Source organism: Scleropages formosus, chromosome 15, assembly GCF_900964775.1.
Source record: "Scleropages formosus chromosome 15, fSclFor1.1, whole genome shotgun sequence".
Taxonomy (NCBI): Eukaryota; Metazoa; Chordata; class Actinopteri; order Osteoglossiformes; family Osteoglossidae; genus Scleropages; species Scleropages formosus.
The window spans coordinates 655,591-679,631 of record NC_041820.1 but is presented as its reverse complement, the minus strand read 5'-3'; the positions used below and the strand labels follow the sequence as shown (position 1 = coordinate 679,631).

At 59.4% G+C, this 24,041-nt stretch overlaps 1 protein-coding gene across 1 annotated transcript in view; it reads right to left on the bottom strand.

Moving 5' to 3' along the window:
• Nucleotides 1-4,203: 4,203 nt before the first annotated feature.
• Nucleotides 4,204-24,041, bottom strand: part of runx3 (RUNX family transcription factor 3) — a 41,150-nt gene continuing 21,312 nt past the window's right edge. The window contains exons 5-8 of the mRNA XM_029258375.1: nucleotides 23,300-23,404; nucleotides 12,558-12,722; nucleotides 8,200-8,277; nucleotides 4,204-5,801 (exon numbers count right to left, since the gene is read on the bottom strand). Coding sequence (XP_029114208.1) covers nucleotides 5,290-5,801; nucleotides 8,200-8,277; nucleotides 12,558-12,722; nucleotides 23,300-23,404 — 860 coding nt within the window. The 3' untranslated portion in view covers nucleotides 4,204-5,289. The remainder of the gene's footprint in view (nucleotides 5,802-8,199; nucleotides 8,278-12,557; nucleotides 12,723-23,299; nucleotides 23,405-24,041) is intronic.

The following is a 24,041-nucleotide window of genomic DNA, read 5'->3' as shown; positions in this document are numbered from 1 at the left end:
CTCTCCTTCTCCCCCTCACGGTGCTTCTCTCGCTCTCAGCTCCACTGTGGGAACGGCGACTCTCGGCTCCCGCCCGCTTTCCCTCCGCTTTCCCTCCGCTTTCCCGCCTCTTTCCCATCGCGTTCCCGGTGAAAAAATAGCCGGCATCGTAGGCACCCGAAGCAAACTGGTTCCAGCCCGCCGTGCCTCTCGTGGGTTCCCCGAGAAAAGGTCGCGCCGCTCGGCCTCGACGCCACTTCCAAAATAGCCCTAATGGCTTTCGTATGCAGGTACCCGCAGTCCTCCGACTTGGGACCCTTCGTCCGTGAGAAATGAGGCCTTTTAAAGGACCTTCTGCTGCTTCCAACATTACGGCTCGTCCCTCCCGCTTTTTCCGCTTGTTTTTATCTCCGCTTTCCCATTATTTGGAGCCGTCCGGGGATCCCTGGCCGTGTTCGGTGCTACTTGTCCCCCGGCGGAGCAGACGCACCATTTGTGTGTGTGTGTGTGTGTGTGTGTGTCACTGTAGATGTGTTTCTATGTCCACCTGTGTTTGTGCGTTTCCTCCGAAGACTCTACAGTAGAGGTAGTGCAGAAAGAGGCTCCCCACATGGGCGTCAGGTCTACGCTCCGCAGCTGGGAGGCACAGGGCCACGCTTCGGTGCGTTGACCTCAGTTCGCGATGCCCAACAGCCCCCTCGTTTCTAGGGCTCACTCAGTGTTTGGGTGTGTGTCTGCGGAGGCAATTTCACAGTTGTTTTCAGCATCGCGCCAATGTCACGGTTACGCGGTTCTTCGCTCGTCACCAGAGGGTCGCGAGTTCGGCACCGTTTTGCTTCCGTGCCGAATGCGGTCGGCAGGGTAGAGCTCCGGCGAAGCCGCTCCGGTCTTTTACTGCCGGTGGTGACGGCTGTGTCAAGAAGTACCGGTGTAAGGCGAAGGCGCACTGAACGTGGGAGCTGCCGCTCGCCCCCTTTCGCCGATCATGTGGAACAAGTTGAAAGCGGCGTGAAGTTCGGACGCCGTTGCGACCGGTCGTCGTGTAAAAGGTCTAAGAAAACTCGTCGTCCTCGGCAGGAGGAACTGCGGACGAGCATCTGCGGGCGCCGATGAAATCGCTGTCGGCGCACGTCCTCCCCCGTGCCACGGGCAGCTGAAGTGTCCCGGAGGCCTGCGCTCCGCTCTCGTCGTTCCCGCTCTCAGCGAGCGGAGACTCGTTAGCGCCGGTGCCACGCGCCGCGTCTTGGTTTTCTCCCTCTCGCCGTGCTCTTGCTCGGGGCGTCTCGAGCACTACGACCGGAGCGCCTGGGCGCGTTCATCAATTAGACGAGAACGACGCGACGTACTAATGAGAGTAAAATTGTTTTCTGCAGGGAGCCGCCGAACTCCGCGTCTCTTTGGGCTGCGGGGATAATAACATCCCTCGCTGCTCTTTTTTTCTCTCGGCTCAACGGTCGGATGGATTCTTTACTCGGCCTGTTGCCTTATGAGGAGGCGCCGCTGCTCCGTGGAAAGGGGGGGGGGGGGGCAGGGTACACTGAAGTCGCCGTGCCTGGGGGGAGTCGCGCTCTGAACCGTGGTACCGACCCCATGCTGGGCTCTGAGAAGTACAGCGAAACATGGTTTTACACAACATGCTAAGCAGACGTTGGCCTCGCAGCAGCGCTGGCCAGTTCGGAGGAGGATCTGGAGGAGAGCCGTAGCCCAGCGGCCGTGCGAGCGGTACCGCGGTACGGCGGGCCGAAGGCGATCCGAGCGGCTCTCCGTCATCCTCCGAGTGACGGCGCAGTTTTCCAGGCCTGGAGGAGATTCCTGCTGCGTCAAAGAATAAGTTCCTGTAACATTGTCCTGTGGAGCTGAAGTGCCCCCCCCCCCCCCCACACACACACACACACACACAGTGTCAAGGTTCCCCGTTTCTTACATTTGGAAACAAAAGAAGCCGGAAGTGCAGAAGCTGAAATTTTTTTTTTTTTTTAATTAAAATGAATTTGAAAATTACATCAGTCGCACATAAATTTATGTATTTCAAGCAATTAATACAGACACTTTAAATTGAAATTACACCAATGAAACTGCAATATACATCCTTTTTAAATTAACATACGTGATTGAGACACATGCCTTGAGCAGAAGGAAATTGGGAAGCATGAAAAACAGTACAGGCACTGAGACAAGGTGACCGTGATCTTGTGTGTGTGTGTGTGTGTGTGTGTGTGTGTGTGTGTGTGCGCGCATGAATATAAATATAAATGCCTGTACAGACTTTGTCTCAAAGCTCAAAAAACACAACCAGAATATTTTAAAATAACATTTCATGTAAACAAAAGAGCAAAGACTAACTTTGTAAATGTTGCAATATTACAGGCAGCAGAAATACGTTTGTCTTAATGGATTAAGGTTTGTTTGGTGTCTTATTTGGTTTTTCTCACAGCTGTATGACTAGCCCTGAGAGGGGAGCGGCCGTCATTGTGCCCTTCCTCAGCACGGTACAGCACGGTACAGCACGGTACAGCAGGGCGGAACAGAGCAACTGCCAGGCCGCTGCTGCTTCTCTCCCACTGCAAGCTGATGGTTTCACACCTCACACACCGCGCACACACACACACCTCACACACACCTCACTCACTCGCAGCAGCATTAAGAAGAGCACTTAAAAGGTCTGGAAAGTTCTGGTCAGCAGCCCGGTTCTGTGACCGTTATTCCCCGTTATCTGTTCGTTCTTTCGTCGATGAACAACAATGAAAAGGAGCGAAGTGCGAAGCGCTGATTGTCAAAGAGCACCGTCCCGGCAAGTCCTGGCAAGTCCTGGCAATCGGTTCATTTCATCCTGACAAAACGGTACTAGAGATTCTGGGGGTCCAGCAGCTGGGTTGGGAAATCCCACCAGTTTTTTAGTTTTTTTTTTTTTTTGAAATTTTATTTATGTATTTATGCATTTACCCAGCATGCTTCAGCTGCAGCCCCAGGTGTTCCCCCACATGAGAGCCAGACCCTTCATGGCACAGCCTTCATTAGTGCTCTAAGTGCTGCCTTTGCTCCTGGCGCCGCCCACACAGCACAGCGAGCTGCTGCTCGACGCCCCGACTCGGGTGGCGCCGCGTCACCGTGCACTCGGACGGCCCGCGCACGTACGCTGCTCAGGTGAGGAGTCATCACCAGAAACGCCGCAAAAGAGCTACGGCTCATAAAGGCGAAAGGTTTTCCCCCGACAGCGGCACCTGTTTCCGGAAGGATCCCCTCACTGTACTTTCAGCGTAACTCTAACCTGGCTGCTACTTAACGGTAACCCCCTCCTTCTGAACACCTCTTCTCCGCCTCCCTAGATCCGCCACCTTTGGTCCAGGACAGCTGAGGCTGAGCCGAGCGGCACCGCGTTCTGGTCCCGCTGGCCCGACCTCGGCGTCCCGTGGGCTCGCACCTCCCGGCGGCACCGCGCGGCACCGGCTTCCCAGCATCAGCTCTCGTGGCCTCCCGGGCGGCGATGCGTGAGGCCGGAGAGCCCGCACCCTGCCGGCGCTGCCGGGTCTTTCTGCCTCCGGGTCTCCGGGCTGTTTGCTGCCCTCCGTCACACGAGCATCTGAACACGTGACCTCGTCTACCGTAGACAAACCATAAGCGAATAATAGTGCAAAGTGAGATTTTTACTCCTGCTACTTCTTTTTCTTTTTTTCTTTTTTTACTTCTTTTTATAAGACAATGGGGTCCTGCGAAAACTAGAGAAAAAAGTATGGAAGAAAGAAGGTAAAAGTGGCTCTGGCTGATACTGATTCTTTTCGTTCTCATCATCTGACTTGTTGGATGGAAGGATGCTGGGGTTCCTTCACACTCAAACTGCTCTTACCGGCTTTAGTGCATCGAAGCTACAATGGAAAACAAACTACTGAAGTGATCATTTTATAACTTATAATATGTTACAGTAGCTCAAACTCAAATGTTATATGGAAAAAGACAAGGTGGAAAAAGTAAAGAGAGTAAATGGAAAAGAAGACTTTGACCCAGCGTGTGGTAAATGTACATTTCCTGAAAGTTGGCTCAAATAAATAGGAAACACAAACCTTAACTGTCCAGTTTAAGCTAACGATGCAGGCCTCAAGAAACCGCCATGTGATGTCGTGCGATGTGATGATGTCATGTGATGATGTCATGTCCCAAACAGGGATCAACATGCATCGTATAAATGAAAGTAACGCAGAGTGAAAAGCAGACGTGGCGAGATGGCGAGACGTCTCTAAAGCACCGAAACGCTCCATGAAAGACACACCACCTCTTCCTTTGGTCTCTGCAGCAAAAAGAGGCCGATTTCCATCGTTGGCAGGTGGCCTCTACGATTTGGGTGGACAAAACAACTTAGAAACCGAGTTGTTTTTCACGCTCCGCCATCCCCAGCAGCTCACACCAAGGTGGGCTTTGCTCTTATGCTGGACTATGAAGAAGTCTCGTTCGCGCAACCGGGAGGCCAATACGATGGGACGCGAGCGCCAGCCAACGGGCGCCGGCACATCTGGAGCAGGAAGTCCTCGAGAACGTGGAAAACATGCGCGTGTCCTGCCCCCGCGGTGGACGTACAGGCGACGTCCATGGCGAGCCGGCTGAGGGAACCTGCTCAGCAGTTCAGCTGCGAGCGCGTGGACGTGTTGGAGACGCCCAGCGGCCGTTGGGGTTGTGCTTTTCGCCAGCGGACGTGTCTGCGCGATGCACCTGAGCAGCAGAAGAAGCCCACGAAGTAACTTGAGAAAGAGGGACAGCTTGACCCGCAGCTTCTTCTCCGGCCCGGCGTGGCTCGTGCCGACATTAAACCGCACCTGCGTGCACCTTTCGTGCGTTTACACCTTTGGAATTCTGGGTAATGACTAGTGCGCTGTGCGCTGGCCAGTCGTGTCATCGCTGCAACTTTGCTTGCGTCTTTCTGTGGTGCCGTCAGGAGGTGGCCCTGGAACAGCACGTTTAGTGCCGTACCTATGGTGGAGGACAGACTGCCTCTGGTGCAGAGAGTGTGTGTGTGTGTGTGTGTGTTTGCTTCGAAGCTGACAACTGAGGGAGGACTGAACATTGCGCAGCGGCGCAACTCGGACGTTTGTGGACCGACGCTCTCGGGCCTCGCCTTGTTCCGGATGCTCACGCTTGGGAAATCCGGTGCGGTTCTGGGAGCGTCTCCTTGACGCGGAAAAGGGTTCGACGGGAGCAAATGAGCCAAACGTGCGGCGTTTGTTCTTCGTATTTTTCTGCTCGTGTGTTGTTGTTGTTTCTCTTTGGACGACGCTACGTGTCGTCGTCGTCGTCGTCCTCGCGACCTCTCGCCCGCCCTGCTCAGTACGGCCTCCACACGGACTCATCCATCCGGCCGGGGGTGGGCATCGTGGTGGGGGAGTTGCTGTGGCTCCCGTCCGCATCCACCCCATCGCTCTGGCTGCTGAGGTTGGGGTTCATCAGGCTGTTGCCCCCGGCGGCGGCGGCGGCGGCGGCCGCAGCCCCGGTGCATGAGGACAGCATGCGGGTAGGGGAGCGCTCCCCCCCGGCCGCCACCATGGAGAACTGGTAGGAGCCGGAGCCTGTACCGTAGTACAGGTGGTAGGGCGAGGAGTTGGTCTGGAAGTGGCTGCTCTGGTTCTGGTTTCCCGGGTAGGGCGGAGGCAGGTAGGTGTGATAGCGCGACGAGGCCGACATGCCCGTCATGCTGATGCCCCCGATGCCCGAGCCGGAGGGGCTCGCGGAGTAGGTGAAGGCGCCCGGGTAGTGCATCCGCGGGTCGGAGAAGCGGGGGTCCGTCAAGGGCGACAGCGACGGGAACGAGGTTCTCTGGGGGAACAGGTCTGTGGTCCCTGTGGGAACATTGCGGAGAGCGTGTGACCGAGGGCCAAAGCGACGGTAACCAGAAAGACTCTCGACCGCTGCGTGCTGCCTGGGTGTACGGGAGGGGACGTGATCCAAACCCCGAGCGGACGCCTGAAAGCGCGGACAGTGCTGCGGGTAAGTTATAAATTAGAGCTACGGTTACCGTTAGTGGGTAGTGGATGGGGATGCGAGGGTGTCGCGTCCCTACCTTCCGCCCGTGTCTGAGAAAGGACAGAGGTGATGCGAGACAGACGTACGGTGGGACACGGCACAAAAACAGCGACACCACATGCGCTTCTTTTAACAAAGGTGTCAAACACAGGCGAACGTGAGACGGCGAACAGCGGCTGCAGTCGGTCACGTTGAAGACGGGAGACGGCCGTTTGGGGTAAACGCGAGCGCCAGTGCGTTCGGAGCCCCGTCGACAGGGCCTTCGTGGCGTCGGGCGACGCTCCCTAAATACTGGCAGCCCGCGTGGCCGCGCTGTAACCTGCACGCTCGATCGGGCCAGCGCTGACACGTCACCTTCCCCGGCAGAGCGCCGGCCCTCGGTTCGGCGCGTCGGGCATCCGACGGCTGTTTGTCGCTGCGGCCCGGCATCCTCGGCCCCGCCGCGGGTCAGGGGACGCGTCGAGTCGGCAGTGCCGCGGGCTCCGCTCCGAGCTGCCCCCTAGCTGCGACATGGGGTACTGCGCGTCTGTTGCCGTGGCGATAACGGCGCTGGAGGGGGCTATGAGCGTGCGTGAGGGTGAGCGGGAGGAGAAGAGGTCAGAAAAGCCCCTTCGGCACTTGTGCGTTCACCTCCTCGCAGCTTTCCACACGCACATCGAATGTGGAAAACGAGGAGCCAGCGTGAAGCGCATGTGACGCCAGCAGTAACGAAGCTTTGAACCTGTCCTGCACCGTCACTCGTTCTCTTCGCTACCGTCAGCGGTGTGAGCAGGGTGACGGTACAAAGCTTCCTTTCACAGATGTCACGTCACAGAACGGGTCGCGCTAACAACTGTCCTTTGGCACCAGTCTCCAGCCCCCTCTTTGCGGTTCCGCTTCTATCCGGTCAGCGAGCCGCGAGCGTGTCTACACACTCCTTCGATGCGTCCGCACGCTCCTTCCGACTCCCACACGTCTGCATCAAATCGGAACGCCGGCGACTCTGGCGACCCTCTCGGTGTTCGCAGGCAACGGGCCCACGTGACCGGGGTGTAAAATGTGCATTTTGAGGGCAGCGCGAAGCTGTTTTTGTGCCGCCTGCTTCTGTCACGCAGAGGCCCTGGGGCGGTGGGGGGCCTTGGCGTGCCACGGCCCTGTTGCAGCATCTTCCTGTACGTCTGGAGGACTGGGTTTCGCTTTTGCAGAAAAAAGAAAAGAAAACACACACACACACACACACACACACACACACCGCCTCTAACCCTTTTATTTCTCTCTTTCCTTTTTTCATTTTTCCTCTCTGAAAGTTTTTTTTTCCCCTTCAGCTGAAAATCTCTCTTTTTATAGCCTCTGCTTCTTTTTTCCAGGGGCTACAGGCTGCCGCAGGGGCCGGTATCTGGTTTCACGCGAAGAAAAGCCCAGAGTCGGCGGCGCTGCGGGTTCGACTCCTTCGGCTCCCAAACGCCGGGACACCGTGCGCTCGCCTAAATATAGGCTCGTGCGCTTCAGCCGCCACCCCACGGTACAGGCGGCACGTAGGAGCCCCGTAAGCAACTAAGGACGCAGCTCCGAAGGGGCGGTGGCGACGGGCCTCCCCCCTTCCCCTCCCCTCCGCCCTCCGCACGCCCCCCGCGAGGGCTCGGCGGAGCAGAGTTCGGCCCATTTGTTTGCGGCAGAAAGCGAGCACGGTGCCGGCTTTGCGACCTGCTCTCAGGTGCCCCCGGCTGCCATTCAAATTGCGGCTCTTCACCTGCGTGCCGTTTGTAGAGGCGGAGAACGTGGCGGCACGGACCGCAGCCACAGGAACGCGGCTCACGCAAATCCGAGTGCGGCTGGACCCGGGGCGGGGTGGGGCGCTGGGCCTCGGTCCCTCGGTCCCTCGGCCTCGGTCCCTCCCTCCTCATCTCGCCTCGCAGCTAATGCTGCTCCTCATGTGACCCCCCCACCCTTTCCAAAACCTTACTGCAACTTTGACATTTACTTCTTGAGAGCATCGGTTTTAAATGCATCGCGTCGCATGGGGGCCCAGCGATCGGGGTCACTGACAGATGCAGACGCAGGCAGGGAGAAGGAGCGTCGCCGACTTGGAAGGGATACGAGCGCGAAAGAACAGCGGCGTGCGCTGGGGACGCGGTGAGAGACGTGAGAAGCGACGAGAAGCTCAGTGCGACGGACAGACGGACGGACGGAGTGGCTGCAGGCGGCGCTTACGGGACGCGAGCTCAAAGCGCTTACCTGACCATCGCAGGTCATCCTCTACCTTGCACGTCTTGAGCGGTAGGTTTGGAGCGTCCATCTGTTCAGACCACAGAGCTGTAAAACATGAAAATGGACACGAGGTCATGGAGCGGAGTGGAGCAGCAGTGATTCGCAGGTTCCGTCCGGTGCGCTTCACGGCCCAAACCCGGCTTCTCCTTTTCCGTACTTGTGCCGTGGCTCCTGTTCGTGCCCATTAAGCGTCCTCTCGCGCCGCGCTTGTGGGTTTTGCCGACTGAGACCGCGAGGACAGGCCGCTGTGCGGGAAGCGGTAGCTCTCCGTCCTCCCTCGGGGGGACGGGAGCCAAGTGGACCGCTGTCGGACCCACCGCTCCTACGAGGTTCGGTCGACCCCAGCGTCTCGGTACGAAGCAACTCAGCAACTCGGAAGGAAAATGCGACAGACCCCCCCCTCACCCCTCAGGGCAGTGGCTCAATGTAAACCGCACTCTGACCGCACCGCAGGCATCTGACCATTTCATATGCAAATAGTGGTTATTTACTTTTGGTCACAGATGGTGCAAGTTGTTACATGCAAACCTTCACGCGCTGTGTACACAGATCGGTTCGCCCCCACCCAGCCAAAGAAGCGCGTGCACACACACACACACAGAGAAACGCAACGGAAAATGGGTGTGTTTTCACTCGGGATCCTGCCGGCCGTCACTCGGGGCTAAGGAGGGCCGTGACCTCCGTGAAGGTCAGCGCCTGCGCTCGACGGCACCTCTCCCTCGACCACCTGGCCGCACTCCTCCCTCGGAGCGACGCCGCTTCTTGCTCGGAGTTGCCGGGTTCAGCGCTCAGGCACTTGGACCGGCCCCAGCTCGCTCCACAATGGCAAATTCTTACACGTAAATGGAGTTATTGAGGAGGGTTCGAGCAGCTCGTGTGATCCGTCCGAGAAAACAAACATTTCCTTCAAATATTTTCATTGGCTCACTGGCAACAGCAACAGCGAGTCGCAGATTATGGCGCTTAATGAGGCTCCGAGGCCCCGGGGTGGGGCTCCCATTTGGGTGGGGGGGGTGGGGAGCGCCGGGGGCGTGAGCTCACGGTTGCATCACCGGCGCTTGCGCGCCGAGCCATCTGGAGGCGCCGGGGCCTCGCCGAGCTCTGCTCGACGTAACAAGACCTCGAGCCAAAATGGCAGGTTCGGCAGAACTTGAGCCAAAATGGCGGCCGAGTCGCGAGCGAACCTGGAGACGGGGGGGCAGCGTGCCCGAGAAGAGCAGCGGCGCAGCCCCCTGGCGCTGGCGCAATGAAGCGTGTCATTGAGGCGCTCCCTCAATGGCGGGCCTTGTCCGGGGGGCTCCTTGTTCCGCGGGGCCGCCGGGCCGAAAGCCGGGTGCGAGGCGGCTCGCGGAGACATTCGATATTGCTGTAGGGCCTTCGGTGGAAACGCGACTCAAAACAAACAGCGGGACGGGAGAAAGATTCTGTGTTCGGCCCGAGACCCCCCCCCCCCCCCTCCCCGGGAGCGCTCAATAGACACTTTCAGTGCACGCCGGTACCCCTGTAGCGGTTGCCACGGTAACGCTCGCGGTACGCGGTTCTTTCGCACCGTCGCCGTAGAAACGCCCGAGCGGAACCCGTGCGCTTCCGCCTCGGCTCGTGTTCCCGCCGTCCGGGAGGCGGGAGACCTTTCGAAGGGAACTTTTGACGCGTCTCCTCAGCGGAAAGGGTTCGCTCGAGGACGGAGCGGAGACAGCGTGCGAGCGTGTGTCCGACACCGCGCTCAAGGCTGCCGAGACGCGGCGACGCGACGCAGTGACAGGAGGTCTTCGTCCTGCTTCACATCGCGTGCTCTTTAACCCTGTAGCGGGCGGAGCGGGCGGAGCCTCGGCACGTCCCGCACAACGGCGCTGCGGTTAACGCACCGGGCGGCACCTTCTTTCACGAGTCGAGTTACAAATCCCTGCACGTGGGACGCAGTTTCCACTCTGTCCGTTTCTACTTCTGCTCCGCGGTGGCGTGACTGTGAGCTCCGTTCACCTCCGAGCTCATCAGCGGAAGCAAAGGCCACACAAACACAATTAAGGTGGTTAAGGCACCGCCTGCACGGTACTCACTTGCGAAGTGTCAGTGACTAGCGAGCGCTGCTCCTCAGGAGAAAGCGCTCAGCGACACGCACTCGGCGTAGTCAGCCGACTGACACGTGAACGCGACCCGACCCGGACGCAGACGGAGGGACGTTTGCTCGATTCTCGCGACTTCGCACCTCGGCTCAGCGCGAGGAGCCGGCGCGTCGTGGGCGTAACGCTTCCGGCGCACGGTAACGGCGAGCGCTTCCACGCGGAGGAGCTCCTGCGGGACACGTGAAGGTCGAGCGAAACGCTACTAGTTAGAGCTGTATGGCGAGAGTACAACTAGTCGCCGTGACGACGGACGCGCTCCGGCTTCGGCTTCGGCGCTCGGCCCGCGGGCGATGCCGCGACGTAACGTTAAAAGACGGACGGCGTCTCCGACAGCGCCCTCCACGCGTTTCCCGGAGACAGAGGAGATTTCGTGCCGAGTTTCCTGCTCCGTCTCGTGTGTCTGCAGCGTGAACAACAGTCGCTGTTTTGTATCCACCGGCGTCTCTATTGGCAAATGTGTCTGGCATAACGGCGTGTGTGCACCCCCCCCCCACCCCCCCACCCCCCCAACCCCCCACACCGCTTTCATTCCAGCGGCGCGGAACGTGGACCCGAGCCGAACGAAAACACAGGTAGACGTCTGACTGCGTGGGCGAGTCCTGTTGCTGCACGTTCCGTAACGACTGTGGAATCAATCGGCGTGTCTGTCTGGGACGCAAACAAGCGCTTGCAACATCGGCATGTAATTGTGTGTGTGTGCGTGTGTGTGTGTGTGTGTGTGTGTGTGCACGTGCGTGTGTGCGAGCGCACGCAGACGTCTGGAGTGCGTAGTGCTAACAGCTGAACTCAGACACTGCGTTACCCCAGAGAGAGAAAACAGCACAGTGATTTGCATGTGGGACCGATGGCACCGTGTGTGTGTGTGTGTGTGTGTCCCACCAGCACCGCCAGCTTTCCGCTGGGGTGGGGGGCTGTGTTTACTGTGCGAGAAAGCAGCGGCGCGCGACACGCGGCTGAAAGAGCGCAGGGAGGGTTACCGTGCTTTAAAAACAAAGTGGTAAAACACATTATTTTACCTGTTTGCCCAAAGGGAAGGGAAGGGCCATCGCAGTAACACTTGACGCTATGGTTATGGTGTGCGGTTAAGGTTCATCTGCCGCCACACACACACACACACACACACACACACCTGGAGCTGCTGACATGCTTGCATATGAACTCCACCCTCACATTCCCCACGGCTCCGGGGGGCAGCGGTAGCCCACCTCGAACCGACATTTACGTTGTTGTGTCTGCAGCGCGACGGTTTGTGCTAAAGCCTCGAGTGCCATTTTCAGTCACCCCCCCCCCCCCCTCCCCAGCCATGGAGGTGCGCTGAGGAATGTGATGCTCAGTCTCTGCCAACAGGGTCCTTCTCTTGGAAGCTCTCACTCCCAGCGGAGGAGCTCCTGTCCCGCTCTCCCTGAGCTCCACGCAGGACGAGCCGGACGTGACCGGAACCCTGGTGTCCGAACGTCTTTGCTCCCTGCGCTGAAAACAGGCCCCGAGTTGGGCGCTCTGAGCGGCTCTGGGCCTTTTCAGGGCTGTATTTCACAGGGGGGTCGCAGCACGAGCGCTACCTGGGGGGCCTCCCGCTCCCCGAGAGCCACACGGGCAGCAGGATGTCAACACACAACAACAACACCCGCAACTCAGCGGACTCCTGGTGGGGCCTGGGTGGGGGGGGCAAGACAGGAGCCCCACCCAGCAGCAGCCGGAGCACCTTGACAAACAGCTCCAAATACGGCGGTACCGACCGGCCCACCGCTCCCACACACAGCCCCGGGGAAAGAGTGTGAGAACTGGTGAGTGGGTGGGCAGCATCCACGTCACCGACCGTGTGTGTGTGTGTGTGTGTGTGTGTGGGCGTGCACGTTTGCACACTTTTACAGACATTCCATTGTGGCTGGTAGCTCAGACATGGGTTTTCAAACGACTGCTCGTCGTCATCGTGTAACGTCCCCCCAACCCCCCGCCCGAAGCGCGTTGGCACCGGCACGTTCGGGGCATCGCGCCGCAGCGCTACATTCCCGCAGACGCGTTGCGGGACCGCCGGCTTTCCCACCCTGCAGAGAGCGGGCGCGTCGGTGCCCCTCTGCTGCACCTAGGTCGGCGAACGCGCGTGAGCGGCGTTACGGTGTGCCTGCCTGCCTGCCTGCCTGCCTGCCTGCCTGCCTGCATGCGTGCGTGCGTGCGCGCGTTGGCCGGACGTGCAAACGGCACCTTGGAGCTGCGCCTGCGAGCTCTGCCCGAAGGGGGTCTGGCTGGGCCGGGGGTTGCTGTTGCCCGGTCCCATCCGTAGACGCGCCCCCTGGAAGCGCTCCAGCTCGCTCAGGCGGTCCGGGAACTGCATGCTCTTCTGGGGGTCCTCCAGCTTCACCCTGTGACCTGGGGGGGGGGGCAGTTCAGAGAGGGAGGGGTTACAACCAGTTGGGCACAAAGTGTGTGAGCTCAACAACAAGTGGTGTAAGAACGGGGGGGGGGGGGGGGTAGGGGCTTCTCTCTTCAGCCTTACTTGACTGGGCAAAGTGCCCCTTTGAGCTGTGCGAAGGTGTGTGTGTGTGTGTGGGAGGGGTGGGGGATGGGGGTGCATTCGGGGGATTCCCGTTCTATTCTGGGAAACAATCAGTGTAAAAACACTGTGACATAGACGCAAAACTGGAAAAACAACCTCCGCCGCAATCCTGGGAAACGATGGAATTTATTGTAGCCCAAAGATGTGAGACGACACTTTGGGGAAGGGAGGCCACTGCTGTGTGTGTGTGTGTGTGTGTGTGTGTCCAGGCCGGCCGCTCTGTCCCCCCCCCCCCGTAGCACACGGAGGAGAGCTCAACAAGAGCGGGACAGAGACATTTGCGTCGCCGGGGGACGTCGAAGGCGAGACGGGCGTCCCGCCCGCCCAAAACACCTCCCTTCGCGCTGCTCGGCATCTTATTTATACCGTCTGCATGAGTTTCACCAGCTCTGCAGCGGAAGGAAGTTATCAGACGTGGTTCTCAGGCGTTTGCAGCTTCTAGCAGCCTCAGCTCACAGGTGGCTGGTAACCAACGTCTCTCTCTCTCTCTCTCACACACACACAGGGAGGGGTGTGCAAAACGGTGCAGATAGGGGCCCGAGTGTCACGCGGAACACAGGGAGCCGGGACGGCGGAACCCAAGCGAGCGCGGCGTCGTTCGTCAGAAGTCGAGGGAAGAGGCGAGCTCTCAAAACCGGGGACGGGCGAAGGGTCGGTCGATCGGCGAACGGGACAGGAACGAGGATCCGCGGACGCGGTCGGAGAACGAAGCGAGGAGTGAAAAAACCGGAGATCGTGAACGGAGAACAGAGTAAAGAAGAGTAAAGAAGAGTAAAGAGTGTGTGCGCAGTAACGCGAGGAAGGGCGGTTGTCCCAAACGAGATTCCGCAGCGGTACGGGAGCCGAAGAGGGTCTTTATAGGGTGAGCGATTACTCGGGAGCTAGTGCGGAGTCGGGTGTCGTCGCTTGCGTTGAGGGCGTGGACGTGACACTGACGAGAATGCTAAACGCACGTATGCTGGGGTGCGGCGCTCTTTATAGGTGTGTGTGTGAGAGAGAGAGAGAGAGAGAGCGGAGCATCAGCGACGCAGCGAGTAAGAAACGCCAAGTGTGCCGATGTCCCAGAAAAGGTTCCGTCCACCACGTCTCGCGCAGAGGGCTGCCTCCGTCCACCCCGTCCCCCCCCCACGCACGCGCGCGCACCGCAGACGCGAGTCCGAGACGCCGCCGAAGGGACGGGCCTCTAATGGACGCGGGGCCTTAATGCGAGTGCCAGTGCGGGAGAGGCGTGTCTGAAAGGACATGTGTGCATCCTGTGCTTTTCTCCTTGGCACTAGGCAGCGCCCACCCTCCCCCCGCCGTGCCCTAATGCGGAGTAATGGCTCGATTTGAATATTTTATCACCGTATAAAGGGCGTGAGCAGGCGCACAGATATGGATTTGCCCGTCTCCTCTGGCAGTTGACCCAGGGGTAATATATCATCTATCGCACACCCCCCAGGGGTAATACGGCTCTTTGTTTACCACTCTGACCATTTGCTGGCACGGCCCGCCCCCCCAACGAGCCCCCGTCCCACGCCTTCGTAGGAAAGGGTCGCGCACACATGTAGTCCTAACAGGCTGGTGAGCACACACGCGCACGCACACGCACACACACGTAACGCCCCCATCCAGCTCGTGGGTCTACGGGGGCCGGAGCAGCTTCGCACCCCAGAGGCTCGATACTTTCAGCAAGAACAGACCTTCCCTGGCGTCCCCTGCAGCCCCGCAGCTCCAGCATTTCCCCGCATCCCACACACACACACACACACACACACGCACCCCCCGCCCCCCCCGGACACTGCGGCTACCGTCTTCCAGGGCGCGCGGGCGGCCGAAGTTTGGCGAGAGAGCGGCACCTTTCGGGCCCGTCGCCCAAAAATAGCGCTCCTCTCACGACGTCCCACACGCTCGCCTGCGCCACCTTCCAGGCACCGTACCGCGGTCGGGTACCGTTGGGCCGAAAGCCGACGACCGATGTCGCCGCGGAGGCTCCGCCGGTCTGCGTTCAATCGGCCTCCGCTTGGGGCACGAAAGCGAGTTTCGCTGCAGTAGGAAATCCACTGGCGCCGCTCCAGTTGGCAAACGGTGGCCACATGCTGCACTTCCAGTAGGGCTGGAGAGCCATGAGAGGGAGCGGCGGCTCGGGGGGGGGGGGGGGCGCCTCATTACGGCGGCCTGGCCCTCATTACCGGGACCCTCCAGTTACTGCTAGAGCAGGAATCGAGCTGCCCGTCCGTTTCCTCTGCTGCCCGTTTCAGGGCAAAGGGGGGAAAAACCCAAAGCGTTTCCCACATGTTCACTCTTTTTCTTCGCCTGCCAAACCTCCCTGCCCTCAATATGCGCACACACACGCACACACACATGCACAGACACGCACGCACACGCACACGCACACAGCTCCTCTCTCTCTCTCTCTCTCTCAGGCCCCTATCCTCAGCTGAAATGCTGCATAAATTGGTTGGACGCGGTGCCTCTGCGACGACTCCCGCCGCTCCTCTTCCAGGGCGACGCAGGTCAGGCCGGATTAACACCCCACCCCGGGGTGAAGACCCCCCCACGGGTGCGAGGCGCGAGAGCCCCGGCCTGCTACTCTTTCCCAGGGCTTTGTGGGCCTCTTAATATTTTATGAATTTTGCTGCATTTAAGAGCGAACGCTGCATTTTTCGTCATGATGTCATAACCACAAGAAAGGCACGGCCCGCGAGAGCCGAGGCTGCTCGAGCGGTACAAAGCGGTACGACGTGGTACAAAGAGCGCGGCTACGGCGCTAAGACTTTACAGGTCAGTACCACGATGCCGCAGGATCGCATTGTGACGAGAACGAAAGCGAGTACCGCGGTAAGACGTGAGCATTCAATGCGAGATCGGCCGGGCAGAAGGTGATCTTACTCTTTTATCGGTAGTATAATGTGCTTGACGTGTGTGTGTGTGTGTGTGTGTGTCTCTCTCCCTCTGGACTCTACTACTGTACTCTACGTACACACAGACACACACACACACACACACACACAGCGCAGGGGACAAAGGGTCTCAGGTGTCTTGTTCTGATTTCAGGACCTGATGCTCCAAAGTGCCTGCAGCTCTTCACAATCCCATCACTATGAAGATCTCGTCTAGCCGTTGAGGAGCTAGACCTGCTCGGGGGGGAGGGGCATCATTGCATCACATCGTCATAACGGCCCTGATGTTACATTATTATCAGCAAATTCACTTCCCTTTTTCTGAAAAAGTCGAGCTACGAAAGTGTCGGCGTGGCGCCGCGCCGAGACACGGCCGCACGGCGTCTGCGCTCCGATCTCGACGGCGGCGCTCGGTCGAACCTCACCCCGGCCTCGCGACCCCGGCGCCGCGGCGGGCCGAGCCTCAAACCGAGCGCCGCCGGGGCCATCGCGTCGCACGGAGAAAGAGCCCTCGGGCCCGGCCGCGTGTGTCGGAGCGGGTCAGCGGCACGGGATGCCTTCTCCGTCTGGAGGTTGTGAGTTCGAATCCAATGAGTTCCTATCTCGTGAAGTCTACACCCGACGTGGCAACGGCGAGACGCGGTGAGAGCAGGCGAGACCGAGCTGCCGCACACTAAAGATGACACAGCGAGGGGAGCGACCCCACCGTGTGAACAAAGCGGTCCTTGCAGGTTCTCCGCCGTGACAGGCAGGACTGAGTCGCGAGCCAATGCAGGCCGCTTGCTGTCCCTTTGCAGGTTTGAAAGAAAAACACACACTCTGTTTCCGGAGCCTGGAGCGAAACCCGGCGTCACGTCGTAGGGGGTTCGCCGGATACGCTCGGAGAGCAAACATCTCCGATAGAAATAACGGAGCACGACGCGTGTGCGCGTGCGGTGTGTTACGTGTGTGTGCGATACGTGTGATGCGTATGCGATGTGTGTGTGATGTGATGTACTGTGTAAAAGTTTTAGGCACTTGGTTGGGAAAAAAGCTGTAAAGTGAAAATGCATCCAAAAATAATGCACTCCATTAATAAACTTCCTACAAAGCTTAGTAACCATCCATCGTCAAGAACCGCTTCTCCCGAGCGGAGTCGCGGCCGGTTTGGTCGGGTCCCGCCCTCCGGGGGGTCTGGGGTTCGAGTCCCGCTCGGGGTGCCGTGCGACGGACCGGCGTCCCGTCCCGGGTGCGTCCCCTCCCCCTCCGGCCTTGCGCCCCGTGTTGCCGGGTTAGGCTCCGGTTCCCCGCGACCCCGAACGGGACAAGCGGTTCAGATGGTGTGTGCGTGTGTGCGTGTGTGCGTGTACTTTAACAACGTATAAAACCCTTACTGTAATACCGGCTTGGAAATGTGCTCTTTCTCCTTGATACTAATGCAGAAGACATTAAATAACCGTCTGAAAAGAACATTTTTGCAAAGCATCTAAGCGCCTAAGACTTTTGCACAGCACTGCGGATATTATGCGTGCGTGAGATGCGTGTCTGGTGACACCAGTCCGGCGTGCCGTACGGGCCGTTCGGTCACGCCCGCGATGGGTGCGCGGTCTGCTGTGCGGGACGAGCTCTTTCACCGGCGAAGAGACATACGGGTGAGGACAGAGAGACGGGTGACGGCGAAGAGCTCCGCGGGGGGTCGATCCGGTCGGTGTCACACAGCCCACTTCCGCTTCGTGTCGGCGAGGCGTCGAGCCCCTTTCAACAGCTGCGCGCTGCAGCTCTGCAGCTCTGCAAGCCTTGTCTTCTCCTTCTCCTTCCGCTTCCTCTTCCTCTGAAGCGTTGCCCCCTTGCTCACGGGCGCCGACAGGCACGCCGGCCACCGCTGCTCGCCGGTCCGTGCTTTCGGCAGCAGCCAAAAGGAAGGAAACGCCTTTGCGTGCGGACGTGTGATGCTGCTGTGGGTGCTGGGCGTTACGCTTGGGTGGAGAGCGTGCGCCTCAAAACCCCTGTGGCAAACCTGCTTCCTTCCACACCACAAAGGCGGCCCCGGCGCCGTCATTGGTCGACCGCTGAGGACAAGCGTCCCGATTGGCGCGCAACGCCGTAGACATGCCGCGTTTCCGGGAAGTTTGGCCCGAAGGCCTCATCCTGCCCACCGTAACCAACAGAGCCTCCCTGCTCCTCGCGTTGGTCTGCAGCTCAGGAAGCGGCGCCAAACTCTGGGTGATGGACTGACGGACGGACCGACGGACGGACGGAGCACCGCGCTCCGCCCTGTGAGGCCGTGACACCGAGCGCAGCTCCCTCCGCGAGAGGTTGGGTCGTGCCGCACGACTCGCTACGGCGATGAATCAGGCTGTGAAAGTGTTGGTTTCGCCGCAGGTGTCGCATGACGCACATCTATTAGGTGATAACCAAGGATCGCGGCACCGCTGCTCATTCGGAGAGCTTTGCACGTAGCGCAGGATGTGACCCGTGCGAACTGGCGCTAACCGTGACGTCAACGCAAGTCGAAACACAGCTGTGCAGTATGCGGACGAGCGAGGGCCGCGCGAGCAAACAGGGCAGCCCTTCAACGACACCGGGTTCGGGCCGCGAGGCTCCCGTTGCCTCCGCTCGGGGGACGTGCGCTCGCGCCGACAATACGGAGGGAAGCGTAAACGCACCGATTCCGGGGGCGGGGCGCAGCCGGCGTGTCTCCGGTCCGTCCCAGGGTGACCGCGCTCGACTTCGCCGGCGGGTCACGGCGGCGCGCTGCCCGGACCCCGGCACAGCGGTGCTCCCACGCTACTGAGAGGCTGCGTTAAAGGACAACCGGCACGCGGAGCTGAGCTGTTCCGCGAGGAGAGGTGGCGGCGACGTGGGCGCAGGGGCGGGGGGCGCCAAGGCTGCCGCTTTGACTGCCGGCCTCGCCTGGAGGCTGCGCTCGGGCGTTTGTGTGTCTCGGCTCAAGTGAGAAGGTGTAACCGTTTTCACACATCCGCCTGCGTGGCTCTGCAAAGTAACGCAGGGCCGCTGAGCCGCAGGGTGCGAAAGCACAACGTCAGTGTGCGCGTGCGTGTGCGCGTGTACGTGTGCGTGCGGGCGTGGGAGTTCCAGGTAAGGGGGTCACCGCTACATGAGGGGATGCTGCCGAACCCGTGTTCGGTTGCTGCCGTTTAGGATGTCGGATCTGACTGAGGCCGGAACCGCAGACACGTCCCTCGGTCTCATGAGACAAACATCCGCTCCACCTTTTCGCTTCGCCGACCCCCCAACGCGCACACACAAGGAAAATGAGAGTCGCTCACTCTGCTAGTTTCCCATAAGGCACTTAGCGAGGCTCCGTCGCCCTGCTGCCAATCACTTCGCCACTCGTCCCGTTTAGAAAGAAAATGTTCGCGATCATAATGAGGGTTCGAGAGAATATATTCCAACTCATGCGCCATTTATTCTTCTAAAATGAGATCTGCGACTTGATTCGATTAGCGTGATCCGAAAGGAGCGCGGCGGCTCTCTTTCTCTGGGCCCACGTAAATAGGGAAGCGCAGGAACACACGGTGCACATTTACCCCGTTCAGTACTGCGGTAAACAGGAAGACATTTGGCAACGAGGCTCCGCGTGCACGTCGACCGCGCTTCTTCTCGCTCCTTTTTCCAGAGCAGAAAAGGTCGCACTGTAATTAATTTACTACATCTCTTCGTGGCCACAGCACAAAGTGCACAACTGTCTGCGAGGGAGCGAGATGTGCGAAGGAAGCTTCCGGAAACGGGCTCCGTGCCTGAGGCCACTCTGAGCTCGGGTTCGAGGGCAGCGGCTCGCTACCGCGTTTCGCCCAGACGCTCTCTTCGTTTCCGCTTTACAGGGAACGGCTCAGCTTTCATTTCACCGCCGCGGAGGGAACCAGCGGCGACCGGTGACACCGAGATGCAGACGTGGTAAAAACCGCGTTCACTCAGTACCTGGACTAGAGCACACTGGAGCACCGGCAGGCTGGGGCGCTGTTCCCCGCACGGTCCGGAGCCCCTCTATCGGTACGGGGATCGGAGCCCCGCCGTCGGTACGGGGTCAGGAGCTCCTTGAGCATCATTGTTCCTGCTCGGAGGAAGCGGTCACGCGTGCTGCTCTTCACTTGTGCTTCAGACTGGCCATAAAAACCGCACCATCGGTACGGGGATCGAAGCCCCACCATCGGCACGGGGATCGGAGCCCCACCACCTGCACAGGCCCCAGCCTTTCCTGCAGCTCTGAGTCGCTCCTGGGAATCAGTTCACGCCGACTGTACAGATGAAGCGCACTTCCGTGAACTAGCGAGGATGCGATGCTGACGTGTCCCTGGGCTGGACGCATGTCACGTGACTCTGCCTGTCCCCACACGCTGGTGTTTCTGGGAACTGGCGACCGGGTGTGGTCGCGAGGCCTGCCCCCCTCCGCCCCCCCAGGGCGTATTTAAAGGTAGACACACCTGGCAGGCTGCGCCACATGCAGCAGCTTCTCATTTTCAACGTACGCTCACCTCTGTTTACTCAGGGAGGGGGCCGAAAGCCCCCGAACAACAACACAGCAAACGTCTTTGTTTGTCCGCTTTGCATGCCGTGTGCAGACGGTGTGTGAAATGCAAATAAATTGAACCCGCACCCCCACCCCCCACGGGGCGCCCTGCTCCTCGATAACCGCCCTTTCAGGGAGGACAGGACAGGACAGGACGACATTGTGGGGACGACACAGAACGGCTACAAACTAGTCCCAGGAAGAGCTGAACGAGGCTCTTGTACCCCCCCCCAAAAAAAAAACATGATTAAAGACCCTCTGCACCATATTTTTTGTTGTTTTATTGACTCAGCTAAGTGAGTGAGACAGTTCATTATGTGTAATGCAAAGCTACATTGAACATGTGTTTAGGGATAATACTGAGGTCATAAAACCCAAAGTCAGATTGTTCCAGGATCCATAAATATATCTGCTGGTCCAAACCTTTGAAAGAGTTTCCTTTGTCGCTAAACTAGTTAATTAATAGCATTACACAGACTTTTTAATGTCATTTGCTCGTCTTCTTGTGCGCAGTGGCTGCGTGTGTGAGAGTGTGCGCGTCGTCCTGCCTTTCCCCTCCCTTTCCGAACCGCGGGACACGCACCAGCCGCCGCGATTGGCTCGGGGTCACCCGCGGCCCGCGACGAGGCGGCCGAGGCGGCGGCGGGCGCACCGAGAACGCGGGTTCGGGGGACGCGCCCAGGGGGGTTCGTGCCGAGCGGCTCGTGGGCTGCGTTCACGGTGATGCCACGCAGGTTTTTGAGCGAGTGACCGAGCTGTGTCCGAAAGTGCTTCCGTTCTCATCTCCTGCTCTGCTCGTACACGCGCACACACACACACGCATGCAAAACGGTGGTAAGTGAGCAAAGAAAGTACTCGAAAGAATTTAAGGACCAGAACGCAATCCCTGCTTGGCTCTATGTGCGCCCGCATGTGCGTCTCTGTGTTGCCCATATATCCTCGGCCGCCACGCCCGCCGCGCCCGCCACGCCCCGTTAGGAGCACGGGGACGGAAGCGTTTGGCTGCGGCTCTGCCTCCGGCTGGCCCATCCGGTTTTCCAACTGAAAGCGCGTACAGCGTGTGCGTACGGCCCTCAGCGGCAGCTCCGGCCTGACAAGAATGCAAATGAGAGGCCGAAACACAAACACGGCGCAGGTCCCACAAGCCGTGCCAACGCAGGAAGAGCCCGCAGGTAACCAAAGCGCGTAGGCAAACGTGGGCGCGGCTCCTCGGGAAGGAAGCTCCCGGCCTCGCGCCCCCGCGGGAGGAGTCATGCTTCAGCTGGACAGCATCTGCCTGCAGGCGCCTGCGAGCGGCAACCAGAGCGGAGCTCCTCTCCTGCGGGCTTGCCTCCTAACCCGTGACCGCTTCGAGCAGAGCTGTACAGGCCCACCCTCTCAGCTCCCCCCCCCCCCCCCCCCCCCCAGCGATGGCAGCGGACCAAAATGTACCGCCGTAAGACGCCGACCAGAGACATGTCTACCCCACCGCTGCTCACATTTCTTTTCTTAGTCCGACACGCTTCTTTTTCCCTTCCCCTGAAGTCCCCTGTGCCGCGCCGTCGAGAGCAGGGGTGCGGTGCGGTCCGGCCGGGTCCGGTGCCACCGCCTTGCCTTTCTTTGTGCTTCCAGCTGCGTTCTGAGCTCCAGAGAGCACAGCGGTGCCGCTGCTCTCCTCCGTCACACGCGCAACTCACAGCCCCGTGCAGCGCTCGCCGGGACCCGAACTCGACCGGTTCCGCACCGTGCCGCGACCGAGAAAGACCTCGTTTTTTCAGATATGACACGACACCCCTTTCCCACTGGTGCCTTTCTTCCGTCGTGCTCTAAACGCGGTGGGGCTCCGGTTTTACTGCCGACAGAATGAGCACGAACGCTGTGTCCCAAACTGTCACACAGGGCACCTTCCTACAAAGAAGTTCAAATGAAAAACTAGCGCACCATCATTTCTCTAAAAATCATATATGGAGCCCAACACAACGCCCCCCTGGCCGCTATGGGTTTTTTTTTTTATTGGGAACAATTCTGCTAAACCTGCGGAGACTTTTCCGATCAAGTTACGACTCATCCATCGTAGCCAATACTTGAAAATTCCTCCTCTGCATCACTGAAACGTTACTTGTAATACATATTTATTGCTGACTTAGTAGCTGGCAATTGTGCGCACAACCAGTTACTGCACCTTGAAACGCTGCGCCAGGTGCGTGCTGGGTCCGGGCCCTGGAGCGGCTCGGGCGGTTCAGTCAGGTCTCGTCGATTTCCCCGTAATTTAAAAAAGTTGCCTTAATTGGCGTTATTTCCTTCGTTGTTGCCAGAGTGTGCTACCTGTTTTTTTTCTCTTTCTTTTTCTCGTTCGGCCGCCCGCTCGACACGACACGTTGGGAAGAGCGGAGTTACGTACAAAAATGAGTCACGAGACCGAAGTGAAAGCAAAACGTTCCCACAGCGTTACCTTTTGGACCGAGTTGGAGACGCGGCGACACATTCGAGCAGCGCCCGCCCGCCCGGCACGGCCCCCTCGAGCTCCGGCTGCCTCGGTCCTCCGCGGGGTTAAAACGCTTCCATCCTAAGGAGAGCGCGAACCCATTTGCCTCGCCTGTTCTCAGCGGACCGCTCTGTCCAGGCCGCGAGTCAATGAGCCCCCTTTGCGGTCGCCCCCCCGGAGCCCTCGGAGCAGAGCTATAAGGCAGAGGCTGCGGCCTTTGCAATTGTGGCTTTGTGACACCTGGCTCCTCTTAGTGTTTGCGGGCAGTGAGGCTTTGCCTTAATGCGCTTGAGGGATCGCGCTCGAGGCGGCTGTGCCATCCGGCCGTCCATGCCGCGCACCGTCCGATCGATAGGCTCTCCGGCCACGCCGGCCCTCCCGGTGTCAGACAGGCGAGCCCCGCCACATGCGAGCTCTGCTTATTTTGCACGGCGGCACTGATTTCACCAAACAGGACGCCGTCGCCTCCGGCTTTGATCGCAGCACCACTTCCTGCCACACACTGTAATGTCAAAGGTAAGCGCGTGTACTTACGCCGGGGTTCTCTCGGTCCGTCCACGGTCACCTTGATGGCCCGATGGTAGGTGGCCACTTGCGGGGGACTGGTGAACACGGTGATGGTGAGGGTGAAGCTCTTTCCTGGACACAGGGCAGGGCAGAGATGGACGAGAGGCCGTGAGCGAGCAGCGGCAGAGCGGTACGTCCGTTACGGCGACGGCGTTCCCACGGTGCGGCGGTTTCACAATGACTGACTGTCTCGCTACAAATTTCTCTCAGCGCTTGCATGTGCAGCTGTGAGAAAGGTGCAGCTCGGCCTTAACCGCGCACCCTATCAGTGTGGCACCCAAGAGAGGTCAGCGCTGGACTGGGCGTCCCTCCACTCCGGCGCTCTCTTCCGGAACATTCCCAGCGCACTTCAGGTGAGGGGAGATGCCTGCTGTAGCACGGTAAAGGGGCTGCTCTGTATGCCACCGGGACAGCAACCGGACGTCCCCCGAGAGACTGCAAGAGCACTAGTCCTGGTGGTGGGCTGGGCTGGGCTGGGCTGGGCTCTCATTCTGGACTTTAGCCGCAACGTTTCCCAGTGAGCAAAGCGGCAGCTCTCAAAGTGCTTTTTTAAACATGGAAAGAGGAACATGATGGGAAGCATGGGGAACACACACACACACACACACACACACACACAGAGCAGACGGAATTTGGAGAGAACTTTTAAAGATGGACTCGGCCGCACAACGAATTGCACACTGATGTCTTTGTGGGGAGAGTAAACTTT